Raw genomic sequence first — 14,432 nt, 5'->3', positions numbered from 1 at the left:
GAATCATGTAGTGACCCGCAGTCATGGGGCCTGGAGAGTGAGCACTATGGGCACCTGGGGCCAAATCACCTGCTGGCTGAGGGAACTGAGGCCTCCTCTCTCCTCTTTCAGTTTGAAGGGCCCCCCCCCCGCCCCTCCTTCCCTCTCTGCCCCTCCTCCTCCCCTCCCCCTCTCATCCTTCCTGGCTCACTGACAGCTTGAGAAGAGTCTCTGTGATCTTGCATTTGCAAAGGTGTTTAAAGAGGACACCTCAGGTCTCCTGTGTCCTCTGAGCAGGTGTGTCCTGCTCTGGGTCAGCCTGGAGCGGCTGAGGACTGGAGCATGGGGCCAGGTGGCTCTGTTCACTGGCAGCCCCTGGGGCCCCTGGCCAGGCCCTGCTCCACATCCCCCAGGAACTCAGGCAAGAATGGCGTTGGAGAGACTGCACCCCACCCGAGGCCTCAGCCCTTTGTCTCTGAGTCTCCTTTCTCTATCTCTGCAGCGCCTTCGACTTGGTGAACATCCACCTTTTCCATGACGCTTCCAATTTGGTCGCTTGGGAGACGAGCCCCTCTGTGTATGCAGGGATCCGGCACAAGGCCCTGGGCTATGTGCTCGACAGGTAGGTGCTGTGTGTGTGGCCCCACCCCCACCTCCCAGGAGTATACTGCGCATATAAGCCACTTTTTTTTTTTCATTTTGTTTTTCTATTTTCCAAAAATACGTAACTTGTCAGTGTTGACCCATTGATACGGCACAAGTCCCAACCCCTGTCCCAAGGCTCCAGCAGTCCTTCCCAGACATTAGGGTGGCTGGCCTAATGCTTTCTCTTCAGTTTTGTGGGAGAGCTAAGAAAACGTACCCAGTGCTGTGGTAGAAGTGGTTGTCAGCTGGGGCACCTTGGAATCTGACATTTACATCTTGGCCCTGGGTTCTGCCAGCGGCAGGCGGTACCTTCCGGTGGCTCTGGTCCACCTGCTGCTCCTTGAGCTGCTGGGCTGGGGGCTGGGTCCCTTGAGGGTCCCGGCTGTGCACAGTCAGATCAGTGAGGCCCAGCCAGCTGAGTGCCTTCCCCTCCCTGTGTCACCAGCCAACCTCCTTCTGGCACTGTATCAGACCCTGACCTTTTGAGCCCTCCTGCCGGCACCCAGCCTCCCCCCTGGGCTTCACCCCGTAGGTCATGGCACAGGGGCCCCTCACTTCAGACTCTTTCCTTCTGAATTACTCTCAGCAGGATGCACCCTCCACAGGGGTCCGAGGGTGGGGTTGTGTCCCTGTGCTGCCATCAGCTGGGTATGTGACAGTTGTGTTACTTCATATCCCGGGGCCCTGAGATGAGGGCCTATGCCCTGTCTGAGCAGCCAGGTTCCTGCTGCAACTTGCCAGGACCACACAGAGAAGGTAGGAGTGTGTGATGCAGGGTCTGGTTGTCCTGCCCAACCAGGGCCCAGCCCTCAACCCCTAACGCAGCCTTCCCAGTGTGGACTGGGCTGGGCTCAGAGGTGGGATGACCTGAGGTGACGGAGGGGCAGAGCAGACCTGAGCCCAAACCTGATCTCTTCACCTGCCTGAAGAGCTGGGGGCCCGTTGCTTGGTCCCAGCATGCTAACCCTTGACCACCTGTGATGGTGGCTCCCGTGTCCTTGGGCCGGGACAGCTCATCCCTTGACCACCTCATCCATGAGTCCTTTGTTGCCCATTCTCCCCAGTGGGCTCTGGAGCTCCTCCAGCATGTAGGCCCCTGGTGTCACTGAGCCTGTGCTGAAGCCCCAGAGAATCGAAAACACTGGTGCTACTTTGAGCAGGTTCACTTTGTGGGCACTGACCTTGCAGTGCTGGCATGGAACACACTGTTGATTCAGGAAGCACCAAAGAAGGAGGGTGAGGTGACATCAGGCTCAGGGGAGCTGCCCTTATGGCAGTGATCCCTCTCAATGGCCATGGCTGGTCTTCCCGAGAGCTACCAGGCTGGGGCACTGTGGGCAGAGCCACCATTCCTGGGACAGCGAGCCCATGGCCAGGAACAAGGACCTCATCAGGGTACTGCTGTGTGCGGTCTTCCGGATGACAGGTTCTTGTGGGCTGCACAACTCACTGGGACCTCCCATGGAGCCGGGGCTGAGACAGATCTGTGAACAGTCTTGTTTGGCTACTGTGGTCAGGTTGTCAGTGGGGTGTGGCATTAAAATGTGCCGTTGCCCCAAACTGCCCGTTTCCCTGCAGCCTCGAGGAAAGCAGCTTTAGGGTTTGGGCACTTTCCTATGCTTTGCATTCCCACGAATCACTTCTGTGGGGGCTCGGCCAGCCGCAGATCCGGCCTCTGCGCACAGCACAAAGGGCGGCTCTGTAGGAGTGTGAATACCGGGCCGCCCTTTCATCAGGGCTGCTAACCTTTTGGCAGCCACCAGCAGACTGCATTCTGCTCTGCCGATTGGGAGGACAATGCCATGCTGGCCCTTTGAATGGACGCTGCCACCAACAGTGCCCCATTCACTCTTTGGGAACCTCTGGGCGCATTGTCTGCAGACCGTGGACACAAGAAGACAGCGAGGAGGCTCCGAGAGGCGAGCCTGCCTTCCTAGCTTAATCTCCCCATGAAGTTTTGTGGGTCCACGTTTCCATGAGCTGGTGACATCAGACCTGGGGAAGGTGGCACATCAGCCTGAAGTCCCATGTCCCATCCCCCAGAGCTGCCGGTGGAACCCTGTGTTAAAACAGAGGCACCCAGGCCTACATTTGCAGCTTTTCTGTAAATCTAAGATTATTCCAAAATAAAAGGCTTATTTTAAAAATGGAGAGACAAACTCTCTCTGTCTGAAGTCTGTAAACTCTTCAGAAGTGTTTAACCTCCCAGCGGTGCCAGGTGTGCATGCCCTTGAGCCCCTGGGCGCATGGCCGTCATGCGCAAGCCTGGCACCCAGAGTGCCCCTCACTCCAGCCTGGGCCGATTGGGAAGGATTCTTATTTGAGATGTGAGAAAATAGGGTTTTCAGTGTTAAAGGGTGGACAGTGAGTTCGCCTGGGGTTTTTATTACAAATAATAATCTTTTTTTTTTGTACAATTTAATTTTTGAGTTTTTTGCTTTTAATCTCATGTTATAAGACTTTAAAAAAGAAGACATCCCCAAATTAATAAAGAGCTTCAGGCTGAGGCTTGGAGTTGAGCCGTGCTCCAGGGTCATGGGGCCTCTGTTGGCCTGGGGTCCCCTCCCACCTTAGAGACTTGGGAGGGATATTGTGGAGATCAGCCTGCCTCCCAGACACACAGCTAAGCGCTCTGGGGGGCATTTGGGGGATTAAACCAGCAGCAGAGACCTCAGCTCACAGTGTCCTCCTGAGGCTGAGACTTCCTGACACCTCCTGGAGCTTTCGGCCGTGAAATGAGATTTTTTTTCCACAAGTGACAGGGCTCTTCTGTCTCCCCTTTGAGATGTGGCCTGGCCTAGTTCAACAGAAACATTTTTACATTACAACTGTGAAATCTTGGCATAAAGCGCCCCTTTGTCCCCCCATTATTTTCTCACAAATACAGTCCATTGTCACAGCGCTGAAGTTAATTTGATCAACATTGGGACATTTAACTTTTATGTCCGGTCAAAAGAGTTGTTTCATGCTCATTTTGGGCATTCAAAGGAGATGATGGCCAGAAAAATAATGTTGCTGCCAACAATTCAGGGCAATTAGTTTCCCAGGGAGAGGCGATGTGATGCCGGCCGCCCACGGCCCCCTTTGTCATCCCAGGGCCGGTCATCAGTCAGTTGTCAGCCTGCTCAAAGGCCCTGCAACCTGAATGTGTCTCTTCAGGCCTTTCCCAGAACTCACTTGCTGTTTGTGAGCAAAAAAAAGACGGCTGGGGTCCAGGCAGAAGCAGTTCCCGCAGCCTGGGCACTGGGCTCTCTTTCCCGCCACCCGACTTCCCGGATCTTCCTGGTTGTAAACACCAGCTCGGAATTAGGGTCGCATAGGCCAGTGCTCCCCCACCATGTTTCAGGGCGTCTGGCAGGATCTTGCCCAGTTAGGACACAGGAAGTCCAGTTGCAGTCCCAACAAATGAGCTCACTGTTCCTTACATCTCATATGACCGATAGTATCTGTAATATATCCTTTATTTTATTTATTGAAAATGAATTCACATGTCCAGAAAAGTGTGGAGGCTGGGTGCCAGCCACGGCCACGGACCCTCCACTCAGCTCTGTTAGGTTCAAGTCTCTCCGCCTGTCTCACGTGCCCTTTTGCTAAGAAGTGAAACATGGACACACCGACGCTCCTGTAATCTCTGTCCTGAACCCTGTCCTTCCCGCCCCCTCACCATCTAGATTTGGAGCCTGTCCTTCCATCACTCATGGACCACATTTCTGCACTGCTGTCATGTGTGACCACGTGTGCACGTTGGCTCAGTCTGTTTTCTTTCTCATCAGCACCATAAGAACCGCCATAAATGTTTTCCAGCATCAAGAATAGCGTGTTGCTGAGTACCCACTCCACAGGTCCTGTCCCTGGCTCGGTCCTGTCCCTGTTCCAGTGCCACTCACTCCTCGGGCACTGCTTTGGGCTGTCCTCCGTGTTCTGCTGGCATTCAGGACGATGTCGGGAGCGGTGCTGAACTGTGCCTGCTGCCCTGCGCTGTGGCCAGGCATGCGCCCTCAGCCTCCAATGACCCGGTGCACACGCTCACACCAGGCTGGGGAATGTGGGATGGTTTCATTTCCCCAGCACCAGTGAAGCTGAGCATCGTCTCCCGTGCTCGCTGGTATGTAAGGGTTTACGGGCTTGCTCGGCTGAGAGTCAGGCCTGTGTTTCCTGCCAGATATTGAGGAACGAAGCAGCTGAGGAGGCTGAGGGTCTTCTGTGCTGGCGTCAGGCTTGGGTGGCAGGCGGGTAGAGCATGAGGTGTGCTTCTCAGAGTGGAAGAAGTGTATCTAATATTGTAATACTGTTTAAAGAATGAATGAAAATGACGACTGCTGACGAAGGTCAGCACACTCCCAGCCGGGTGCACAGGGGTGGTCTTCCCAGCCACTCTGCCCTGGACGGTTCTCATGGGCACAGGTCATCACAGGGGCGTGGGTGTGAGAAGGTTGGCAGGGATTTAGTGGTTGAGAAGTACCGACGTAATGACTGGGGCCTGAACCCACCCAGCCCCTGGTTCCCCCACCTCGAGAAGCAACCATGTGGGCTGGAGACCATCGCAGTCAGCAGACCAGAGAGCAAGGCCCAGGCCAGAGCTGGGAACGGCCCGACAGTCCTCCAGCTGCCATACAAAGTAACACAGTCGTTTCCCAGGAGTCTGGAGGCTGGAGGGTTAAAATCCGGGGAGGGCCCCCTTTGCACTGTGTCCTCACATGCCCTGCGGAGATCCCCGGTGTCTCTTCTTCTGCGGCTGCCAATTCTGTCAGGTCAGGGCCCCACTCTGTGACTCATCTAACATTAACCACTTTCTTAAAGGCCCATTTCCAGCACAGTCACATCGGGTCAGGGCCTCAACATGTAGACTTGGGGACAGTTCAGTGCATAGCAGAGCCTCAGGCCTCGAGCAGCCGAGACAGGAGGTGAGCTTTCAGAAACGCGAGCAGTTCACATGGGGACGCCTATGGTTTTGGTAATTAATACCTTACCACGAAAACTTTACCCGGCCCAACTCTCCCTCCGTGCTCTGCTCCATCTAGGCTGTGGCAGTGCCTGAGATGCTGTGACTTCCCCAGGCAGATCCCTCCCAGGTGGCTGAAGGTCCATATGTCACCTGTGATTGGGGAGCCTCATGGCTGAGCACTGGGTGCCATGATGGGCACAGCGGGTGCCACTTGGCCAGCGTGGCTGTAGGAGTATGTGCTGGGACCTCGGAGGGTCCAGCTCTGACACACTGCTGGCTACTCAGTGGGCTGGCAACTGACACCCCAAGCTCACTGGTTGTTGGGACTGCACATGACACCCAATGGGACCACCAAAGGGCATTCGGGCGCTTCATGCTAACGCTGACACTGTCTCAGTTTCTGTCAGTAGGTTTTTCCTCTTTGCCTTCACACAAGGTCCTCTTTCCTCACCTCTGCCTCAGGACAAATGGTCTTACGCAAGCTCCCTATGCTGGCTGGTGTTCATCTGGGGCTGCTGGGCCCACCCTGCCAGAGCCTACTCCAGCATTTGCCCAGCACAAAACTAGCCCCCCACTTCCAGGAAGGTGGAGTAAATTGGTCAGTTTGTTTATAGCAGCTTAAAATATTTCTATCACACTCTTCTATTAAAACGTCAATGAGACGTTTTAAGATTAGGAGAAACTTTTGAAGAACTCTAAAATATTCTGCCTAGTTTTAGTAATTTCTATTGTTGATGTTTTTGCTAATAAAAATTTTTAGGGAATGTGGCCTCTACCACATCTGAGAAACAAAAACTGACATTAATTGATTCTTAATTATATGCAAACTCCACTACATTCTGTAGTTAAAAGACAAGAATGGACAGAAAGAAAAGGAACAGCCCTGGCGTGTTAGTCAGGGGAAGGGTGGCCTGCACCTTGTGGCCAAGAGGCTTCACGCCACAGCAGCTTCTGGGTAAGAGACCCAGTGGTGGCGAGTCTGTGTTCACAAACACCGACTGTCAGCCACTCTGAGGCAACCGATCGGAAATGCTGTCATTTCTGAATATTTAACCTGTGACTCCCATGGGGATGTTGTCTCCATATCGTAGGTCTTTAATCTGACACACGAGCCTCGAGAGTCCCAGCCCCTTGCTCACTGTGTGGCCTCTGACGCAGCGAGTGTCACTGTGGTTTGTCTCATAGTGAAATCACCTGTCAAAACAGAAAGACACTCCGTTTTCAAGGCCCAAAAAATTGATTTTTATAGCTGTTCTTGTAATTCCCTTTTTGAATTAGGCACCCGATATTGATGTGCGCCTACTTTTTAATCATAATAGCTCCTGACAAGGTAATTAATTTTAAAACAACGCTTTTTTTCTCCTGGTCCAAATGGCACTCTGTTGAAATTAAAAGTGAGGCCGAGGGCCTGGCACTCAGGCGATTGCCTTGGCCTGTGCCGGCCCCTCCCCCTGCCGCCGGCAGCTCGACCTTTCAGACCCACTGTTATTAATGGGCTCAGGCCATTACATCAAGAGGAGCAGAGCCACGGAAATATGATAAAGTTTAGGTTTTTAATGACAGTGTTACAAGGCTCTGGACACGCCGATGAAACCCGTCTGCCTGTTACCACCAGCCCTGTCACCGGCACCTTTCCTGTAGGTGGGAGAGCCCAGGCCATGGGAACATAGTGTCTTCTCTCCAAACACTCAGAGGTTTTTCAAGTTTATTCAGTCAGATGTTAAATCTGAAATTTGTTAGTTTTTAAAAAAAGAATTTACCTCAAAATGGGCTCTACCATTAAATTAGCCAAGTAGCAGTTTGCTTCCTAACTCATAGTTAGGGTGTCAGCTGCTCACATTTTCTCGTGGTCTTTAATTCCCTTTCCATCAAAAGTGGGGACCTCAGTTAAGCTGGACACTTTCACCATTTAATCAGCCAGTGCCCAGTTCCAGCACATGCCCCTGGAGCAGCACAGTGTCATTGGCGGGAGGTCACCCTGGATTGTGTTCTCCTGCAGGCCCTGCTCCAGGCTGCGGTGTGCCTTCCTCGTTCCGGCGCGCGCACACACACACACACACAGCCTCCGTGTAGCCCCCAGGGCCTGGCTTACCTGTGAACCATCCTGGATCCCACAAGACGGGAGCTCTCTCCATTCCCGGGACAGGAGTTTCTAGCTGTCCTACCAAGTAGAGCAAGCTCCTTAGAGCAATTTACTGCTCTAATGGACAGGTGCCTGAGGTGAGGGGACAACAGGCTTCTCTGTGGTCTCAGCTAACAGAAATCAGTCCCTGGTGAAAGAAAGCAGAGCACATCACTGTCTCCTCATTTCCAGTGTGGCTTCTGTGTACAGTATCTTAATCCCCGATGTTCATGAGGTAGGGGACCAGGAAGCCTATGTCCTCAGGGCCCTGATGGGAGGACACTCCTACTGACCTTTCTGGGAGCCTACACAGGTTTCTGAAGGATGTTTTTCTTCTAAAGGTGTTTGACTCCAGAAAAAAAAGTTTATTTTTTTCAGAATGGCAGTCTCCTGGGAAGGAGGGGTCAGTGGCTGGTTCTGGACACGGTGGTGGCCAGTCCATGGGGCTGAGTGAGGCAGGTGTGTCTGCCCATGCCTCTGATGTTTTCGTTCTTGAACAGTCTTTCTTCTATAGAAAGATTTAATTTTAAAACAAGTCAGTGAAATTGCTAGTCAACTGCACTATTATAGCAATCTGTGAAAATGTTTTTTCTCTTCACATTAATGTAATAATTAAATGTTATTTCAAACTCCTTATTAAAAAGGGAAACAAGGCTTGTCGTGAAATTTAGCTAGATGATCAGGCAATTAATATGCAAGAGAAATAGGAAAATGGCCGAGATGATTTTTAAAAGAATCTTCGACAAGAGTTTCCCTATAAAGTCAGGTTAATTAAAAGTGTCCAGGATAGATAAAGGATCCACAGAAAAGATAGGGAGTCTCAAAAAGTCCCAATTCATTTGGGGAATTTTGTGCTTTACAAACTCAGGGGAAAGAGCATTGAATGTTTAATAGATAGTGCAGCTCAATTGACCATTGAGAAATCGATGAACTCGGATCCCTGCTTCCCACTGTGACTCCAGACGGATTGAGGGCTGCCGCAGAGTGCGCCCTGAAGATGAGGGAAGGGAAGCTGTTCGCGAACTGGGCCAGGAGGGCCTCTGGAGAACGACCTGTTTCACGGCAGGAAAACGAGAGCTGCTGCACAAACAGAGCGAAGGGCCAGCAGCAGACAGAGGGTTAACATCACACTTTACAGGGAAACCCCTGGAGTTCAAAGTGAAAAATGCAAAGAGCTAAAAAGAAAGCAGGCTCTGAACAAGTAGAAACAGGAAATGCAGATTCTAGCAGGTACATGAGAGGATGGTCCACCTCCTGGTAATCATGCAAATTAAAACAAAATCGGCGTTTTCCGCTCAGCTCGGACATGTTACATAGAATGTGGCAAGACCACCCTCTCGATCACACACGGGTGAGCGGTCATCCGCCCGGCCACCTGACAGCACCTGGGAGCCAGACCCTCGGGGCGGAGTCCAACTGTCCTCATCGCTGCAGGAGATGGCGACCCAGCCCTGTACTGCCTGTCACTCATCTCTTGTTTCTCAAGATCACAAACCAAGTTAGAAAAGGCCTAGCCAGTGATAAGTGGCCTGCACCCCCACACCCCTGCCCCAGGAGGACACGGTGCTCATGCCCCACACAGCTGCACTGACAGGCATTCTGGTGCTGGCTGGGACTTAGCGGGTTCCCTGGTAACCGATTAGATGTTTCTGAGTAACTCTGGTGAAGACATTCTCTCTGGCTTTTGCCTGCCTGGTACATTTAGCTTAGAAATCAGTCTCTGTGCAGCCCACCCACAGCTCTGTCCTGGCAAGGGTATCAGTGAAGCCACCAGATTTGCCTTTCCTTCTGCATGGACATGTCTGTTCGGCTGATTGACTTGCTAGCGGAGGTTCTCGTTCTGCTTTGGAATCAGCAGTAGCCAGCGCCCTGCCTGCCCTGGGAGCAGCAGCCCATGGCACGGAGGGCGGCGGGCGTGGCTCTGAGCAGGTCTGAGGCTCGCTTGTCTAAGGGCAGAGGCAGAGGCCACACTTCCCATGGGCATGCTTTTCAGTGGGAAAATCTTCATGGAACACACTGTGGTTGACTTAACATCCGTAGGAAAGTGTTTTCAAGCCGGGCAGTGTCTGGCTTAGAAAGATGAAGTTGCCGTTTCCTTAGAACTTCAGAACGTCCAAATGGGGATAATTCATAAATGCTTCCGGAGCAAGTCCCAGTGCCCCTCCCCACCTGAGGGGGACCATCCAAAGGGAGGCCAAGGTGGCCTGGGTCCCTGTGGGCCGCTTCACCTACGTGGCTCCCTCCAGGCCACCAGCCCATCCCACATTCTGTTCCTGAATGAGGGCTCACTGCACACAGCTTAGGAGCCAACACTGTGGCACCGGCTGTCGAGAAAAAAAGAAAGAGCTTTCATGTGCAAGTTCATCCAGCAAGGAGATAGGAGGGCTCAAATCTGTCCCCCCATCCAGTGCTTGGGCGGGGTTAAGGGGTTTCAGCACCAGACTTTCCTTTTGAAAGGCACTCAGGTTCCAGTGTGGGTATGTCCTGGTCTGTGGCTCTGTGGGGGGCAGTTAGGGGTTCATAGTGTTACCCCCAGTGAGTGGGGTAAACTGGCTCCAGGTCTTGTTGGAAACAAGACAGGGCCAATTTGAGCTGGTTCTGCCATTTCAGGTCCCTGTACGCACCACCACATCAGCTTCCCGGCTGCTCCCCAAGTCGTGGGAACCCCTGCGCGAGCCTTTCTTCCCTGGTGCAGGCTGTAGTTCCCACCAAATGTGGTTTTAACGCCACCTGGCCCAGTTGACAAGGACAGGTTGGCAGGACACACGAGTATTGGAGAGAGCCTCGCACTGTAGGTGGACATGTGTGGCCGTGGTCACTTTGCTAAGTGGGGGTGCATCTCTGCCTTCCACGGGAGACGGTAGAAAATGCTGTGGCTGGTTGGCATGAATGCACACTAACCTGACCTGTCTCCTTCTCTCTTCCCAGGATCATTGACCAGCGATTCGAGAAAGTGTCCTACTTCGTCTTTGGTGACTTCAACTTCCGACTGGATTCCAAGTCTGTGGTAGAGGTAAGCCCCCCAGCCCCCGTCCCCATCTGGAGCCTACACGTGTTCAGTGGTGTTAGGAAGGTAGCAGAGATGTGTTGTCATTTATGGGCAAGTTCAGGGTCATCATTCCCACTGGTTATATTTATGGTAAAAACTCCTAATAAAGAAATACCTTACTATCAGAAAAGGAGGCCATTCTTGGAGTCAGGTGAATGGGGGTCCCTCAACTTCTGCAGTTGGAAGTCAGCTGCTGCTAAGCGCCAGGATGTTCTGTCCTGACAACTGAAGCTGCCAACCACTAAAAAGAAACAAGGAAGCAGCTCCAGGGCCTAGCCCCTCAGCACCGGTGTCTCTGTTGCTTTCCTCATGGCACATGTCTACCAAGTGGTTATTCTGTTTCCTTTAATAAACATCGATGCCACTCCATCTTTGGGAACTCAGAGGCTGTGTCTTCCGGGTGCACCCACAGGGCCAGGGTCCCCTCGGGCGCCTGGAGTGATGTCCCCACTGAGGAACAAGTGCATATGGAAACCCTCAGCCTGATGACTAGCTCATGGCGTTGAAGTTGGAAGGTGGGGCTCAATGCAGCTGCTGTGTCCCAGCTCTGAGACTTTGGCATGTCACCTCCTTGTCTGGGAAGCAAGGCCAGTGGCCCAGGCACAGGGACTGTCTCTCCGCAATGAGGTCACTGCAGGGGCACTGGGACAACAGGGCAGGTGGCTCTCGTGACTGTTGGCCTACAGCTCTGATGTCAGCTTTCTAGGCAGCAGCAGAGGGGAGACCCACCACGTTGAGTCTACACAGGAGGAGCCAGTGTCGGGAGGGAGGCCAGGCAGCCGTACGCCAGGCAGACCTCCCAAGGGCTTAGTCCTGCGCCTGGCACAGACTCCAGAGCACGTGTGTGGTGACCACTGTGGGAACAACAATATGAAAAAGAGGCAGCACCTCAGAGTTATTATCTTCCCATTAGTAGTCTTGTTACAAGTATCGTCACACATTAATCTTCAGTCTTCAGTAGAAAATTATTTCTTAAAGACAGACCGAGTAGGCTTTGATCACCCTGTATCTCCCCTTGGTTGACAGAAATGAATAATGTTGTATTGAAATCCTCTCCTATAATTTAATAAAGCTGGTGGCACCTCACCAAGCCAGCCTCACATGTGGGTGTAAATGTTCACCATCCACCAGGAGAGCATGCTCCCCGACATCAAGGGGCAGCCTCTGAGCATGGGACAGGGGCTCTAGATCTCAGGGAGTGTGCTCAAGTAGACAGATGAGTTCTACTGGGAACTACAGAATTCTTCCTTTGGGCCTGCTGAGTTTTCTTTCTTCATTTTGAAATTGAAGAGCTAATCAATCAGGTATCAGGGACCCAATCGAAGTTCCTCAGGCCCTGCACCCTTTAGGGAACTCAGGAGCGCACCTTTCATGTTAAAATCTGTCTGGTATCTGACACCATTCGGACCCACAGAGCCAGGCCCAAGTGGCCACAGAGGCCAGTGCCCTCAAGGAAGGCGCCTCCTCCATTAATCTTTGGCCACCAGGGGTTGTAAAGCTGCATTTGTAGATCTCGAGACCTGGGCACAGGTCATTTCTGCCTGGTACTTGGGACCACTTGGTCTGCTGTGCTTGGAACCACCCTCTGTTCACCTGGAGGGTCTCCTCTCTGAAAAGAAAAGAAGGGCCTTGAGAGGCTGAGGCTGGATCAATCCAGAGCCGCCCAGCAGATTGCATGTCAGGAAAAGGTCAGAGTAGTTTCATGAGTGGCCTTTTCTTCCCGATAGAACAAATATCACAAAAAAGGGCAGTGCTTCGGACTGAGGTCAGGACTGTCACAGGTGTGCACACAGCCCGGTTCTGGTTCCCTGGGGGGATGCTGAGCTGGGCACCAGCTGTGGAGGGCAGTGGGGACTGGGGACAGGAGAGCCTGGGTCACTAGTGGGATTGGGGTGACTCACCTAAACAATCAGGGTTTCCTTTTTCTTACTTCCTGGGCACATGGGTGTGACTGCAAGAGGCCAGTGTGCCCTAGGAAGGTGTGTTCCTGTGGGTCTGCAGCCCACTAATAAAATACACTGCTTCTGTTGGTCGCCCAACTCGTTTCCCACTATCCCAACATGTGTACCCAGTGCCTTCACTCCTGGGAAGTGCAGCCATGTGCAGGGATCCTGTTTCTGTGACAGAGGACTCAGGGCCCAGATGGGTGGCTAGCAGCAGCCACCACCCTCAGGGCTTCGCTCTCCACTTGGCCTCTGACACACTTCCCTTCCCCTTTCATTTCCTTCCAAGTTAAGAATCTGATGAGGTTGTGCTGGAGGCCCAGGAGCTCATTAGAGATGCAGATCCTGGCGCCCAGAGTCAGGGCAGGTGGGAGCCTGGGCATCACCTAGAGCACCATGCCCTGCATGGCAGTCCTGTCACAGACAGTTGTGTGGATGGGGGAGGCACAGCCATGGATGGGCACTGGAGTATGGGCAGCAAGCCCTCTGTCCCACCCTGCCAGGGGCTCAGAGTGTTCTCTGCTCCTCATTGCCGCCACCAGCCTGAGCCTCTGCATGGTACTGTCCCTTTTCCTGCTGGGTGGGCAGGCAGACTGCCCACAGCAGTGACCCCTCTCAGGACACTCTCTTCAGATGCCCACATTTAGTGCATGCAGACTGGGTCCCAGGAATGGGAGAAGGCCATGTGGCCCCAACTCACCCCTGCATTCTTGGGGAAGTCTGTGCCCTTAGCTCCGGTGGGTCACCCTCAGACTATGTTCAGATGGCCCAGGGCAGCATGACAGGTGCCCACACAGTTCCCAGCCAGTGCTGGCATTGTGCATGGAACTCAGGCCTGAGGGTACTGTCAGGAGAGGGATGCAGCATCGCTGCGGCATCTGGAGGTGGCAAATGGCTTCCCTCTCGAGGAAGAAGGTCAAGGTTACATTTTTGGCTCAACCGGAAGCCACAGCCTGACTTTGGTTTCCTTGCTGACCCCACCTGGAGTGGCAAGCTGAGCTTCCCTGGTCCTGGGTGCTCTAGCATGATTCATGAAGGTTAATCCACCTTTAGAGCAAGAGAGGCCAACAAGTGGGATCTGGCAGCCGTGAGTCAAAGGCAATGATTGTCCCCCTGTGGCAGGAGCAGGGCGGGCTCCGGGAGGGGGACAGTCAGGCTCTGGAGCTCCGGTGGCCCTGGGAGGAAACCTGCTGTTATTTGTGATGAGGGAAGGTTATGGGGTGGCTGCAGTCTTGTCCGGAACCCGCCTGGGAAAGAGGCGCTGTGTGCATAGGGAAGACGTCCCCCAGGAACCAACAGCTTCGCATTTCAGATGCAAATTAATACAAACATGCTTGCTGAGCAGAACTGAGAAGTGATACTGTAATCATACTTGGCACTGCCTAAGCTGTAATTAAAACATACACAAATTAAACACGATTATCATGTGCCACCTCAGGGGCCGAGCATCATGGAGCTAATTAATAATGCAGCCTCCGCTCAGTCCTGCTGGCGGGATTGCTCAGAGGGTATGTTTCATGCCTTGCGCAGTGGCAACTGGCAGCTGGGGCGCTCAGCTGGCCGCAGTGACAAAGAGTGACAGCAGTGCCAGGCGCTCCCATCTCCTCGTGGCTCAGCCAAGCACCCACCTGCTGTCCATTACTACCCGACAGTGAGGGTGATGGATGCGTTTTTTGGAGGCTGGCAGCCGTTTTCAAAAGCCAGTGACTGACAGGTACACGTATTCAGGTACCAGGTGGGCCTGTTAAG

The 14,432-nt window shown here is 53.1% G+C and overlaps 1 protein-coding gene across 2 annotated transcripts in view; it reads left to right on the top strand.

The window, feature by feature from the left end:
- Positions 1 to 14,432, top strand: part of INPP5A (inositol polyphosphate-5-phosphatase A) — a 133,738-nt gene that overhangs the window by 94,191 nt on the left and 25,115 nt on the right. For both annotated transcript variants that reach the window (XM_016206368.2, XM_016206369.2), the window contains exons 8-9: positions 482 to 601; positions 10,620 to 10,704. In XM_016206368.2, coding sequence (XP_016061854.1) covers positions 482 to 601; positions 10,620 to 10,704 — 205 coding nt within the window. The remainder of the gene's footprint in view (positions 1 to 481; positions 602 to 10,619; positions 10,705 to 14,432) is intronic.

The sequence above is a fragment of the Miniopterus natalensis genome, chromosome 14 (assembly GCF_054644295.1).
Source record: "Miniopterus natalensis isolate mMinNat1 chromosome 14, mMinNat1.hap1, whole genome shotgun sequence".
Lineage (NCBI taxonomy): Eukaryota > Metazoa > Chordata > Mammalia > Chiroptera > Miniopteridae > Miniopterus > Miniopterus natalensis.
The sequence above is the reverse complement of the archived record's forward strand: the minus strand, read 5'-3'. Positions and strand labels throughout refer to the sequence as shown.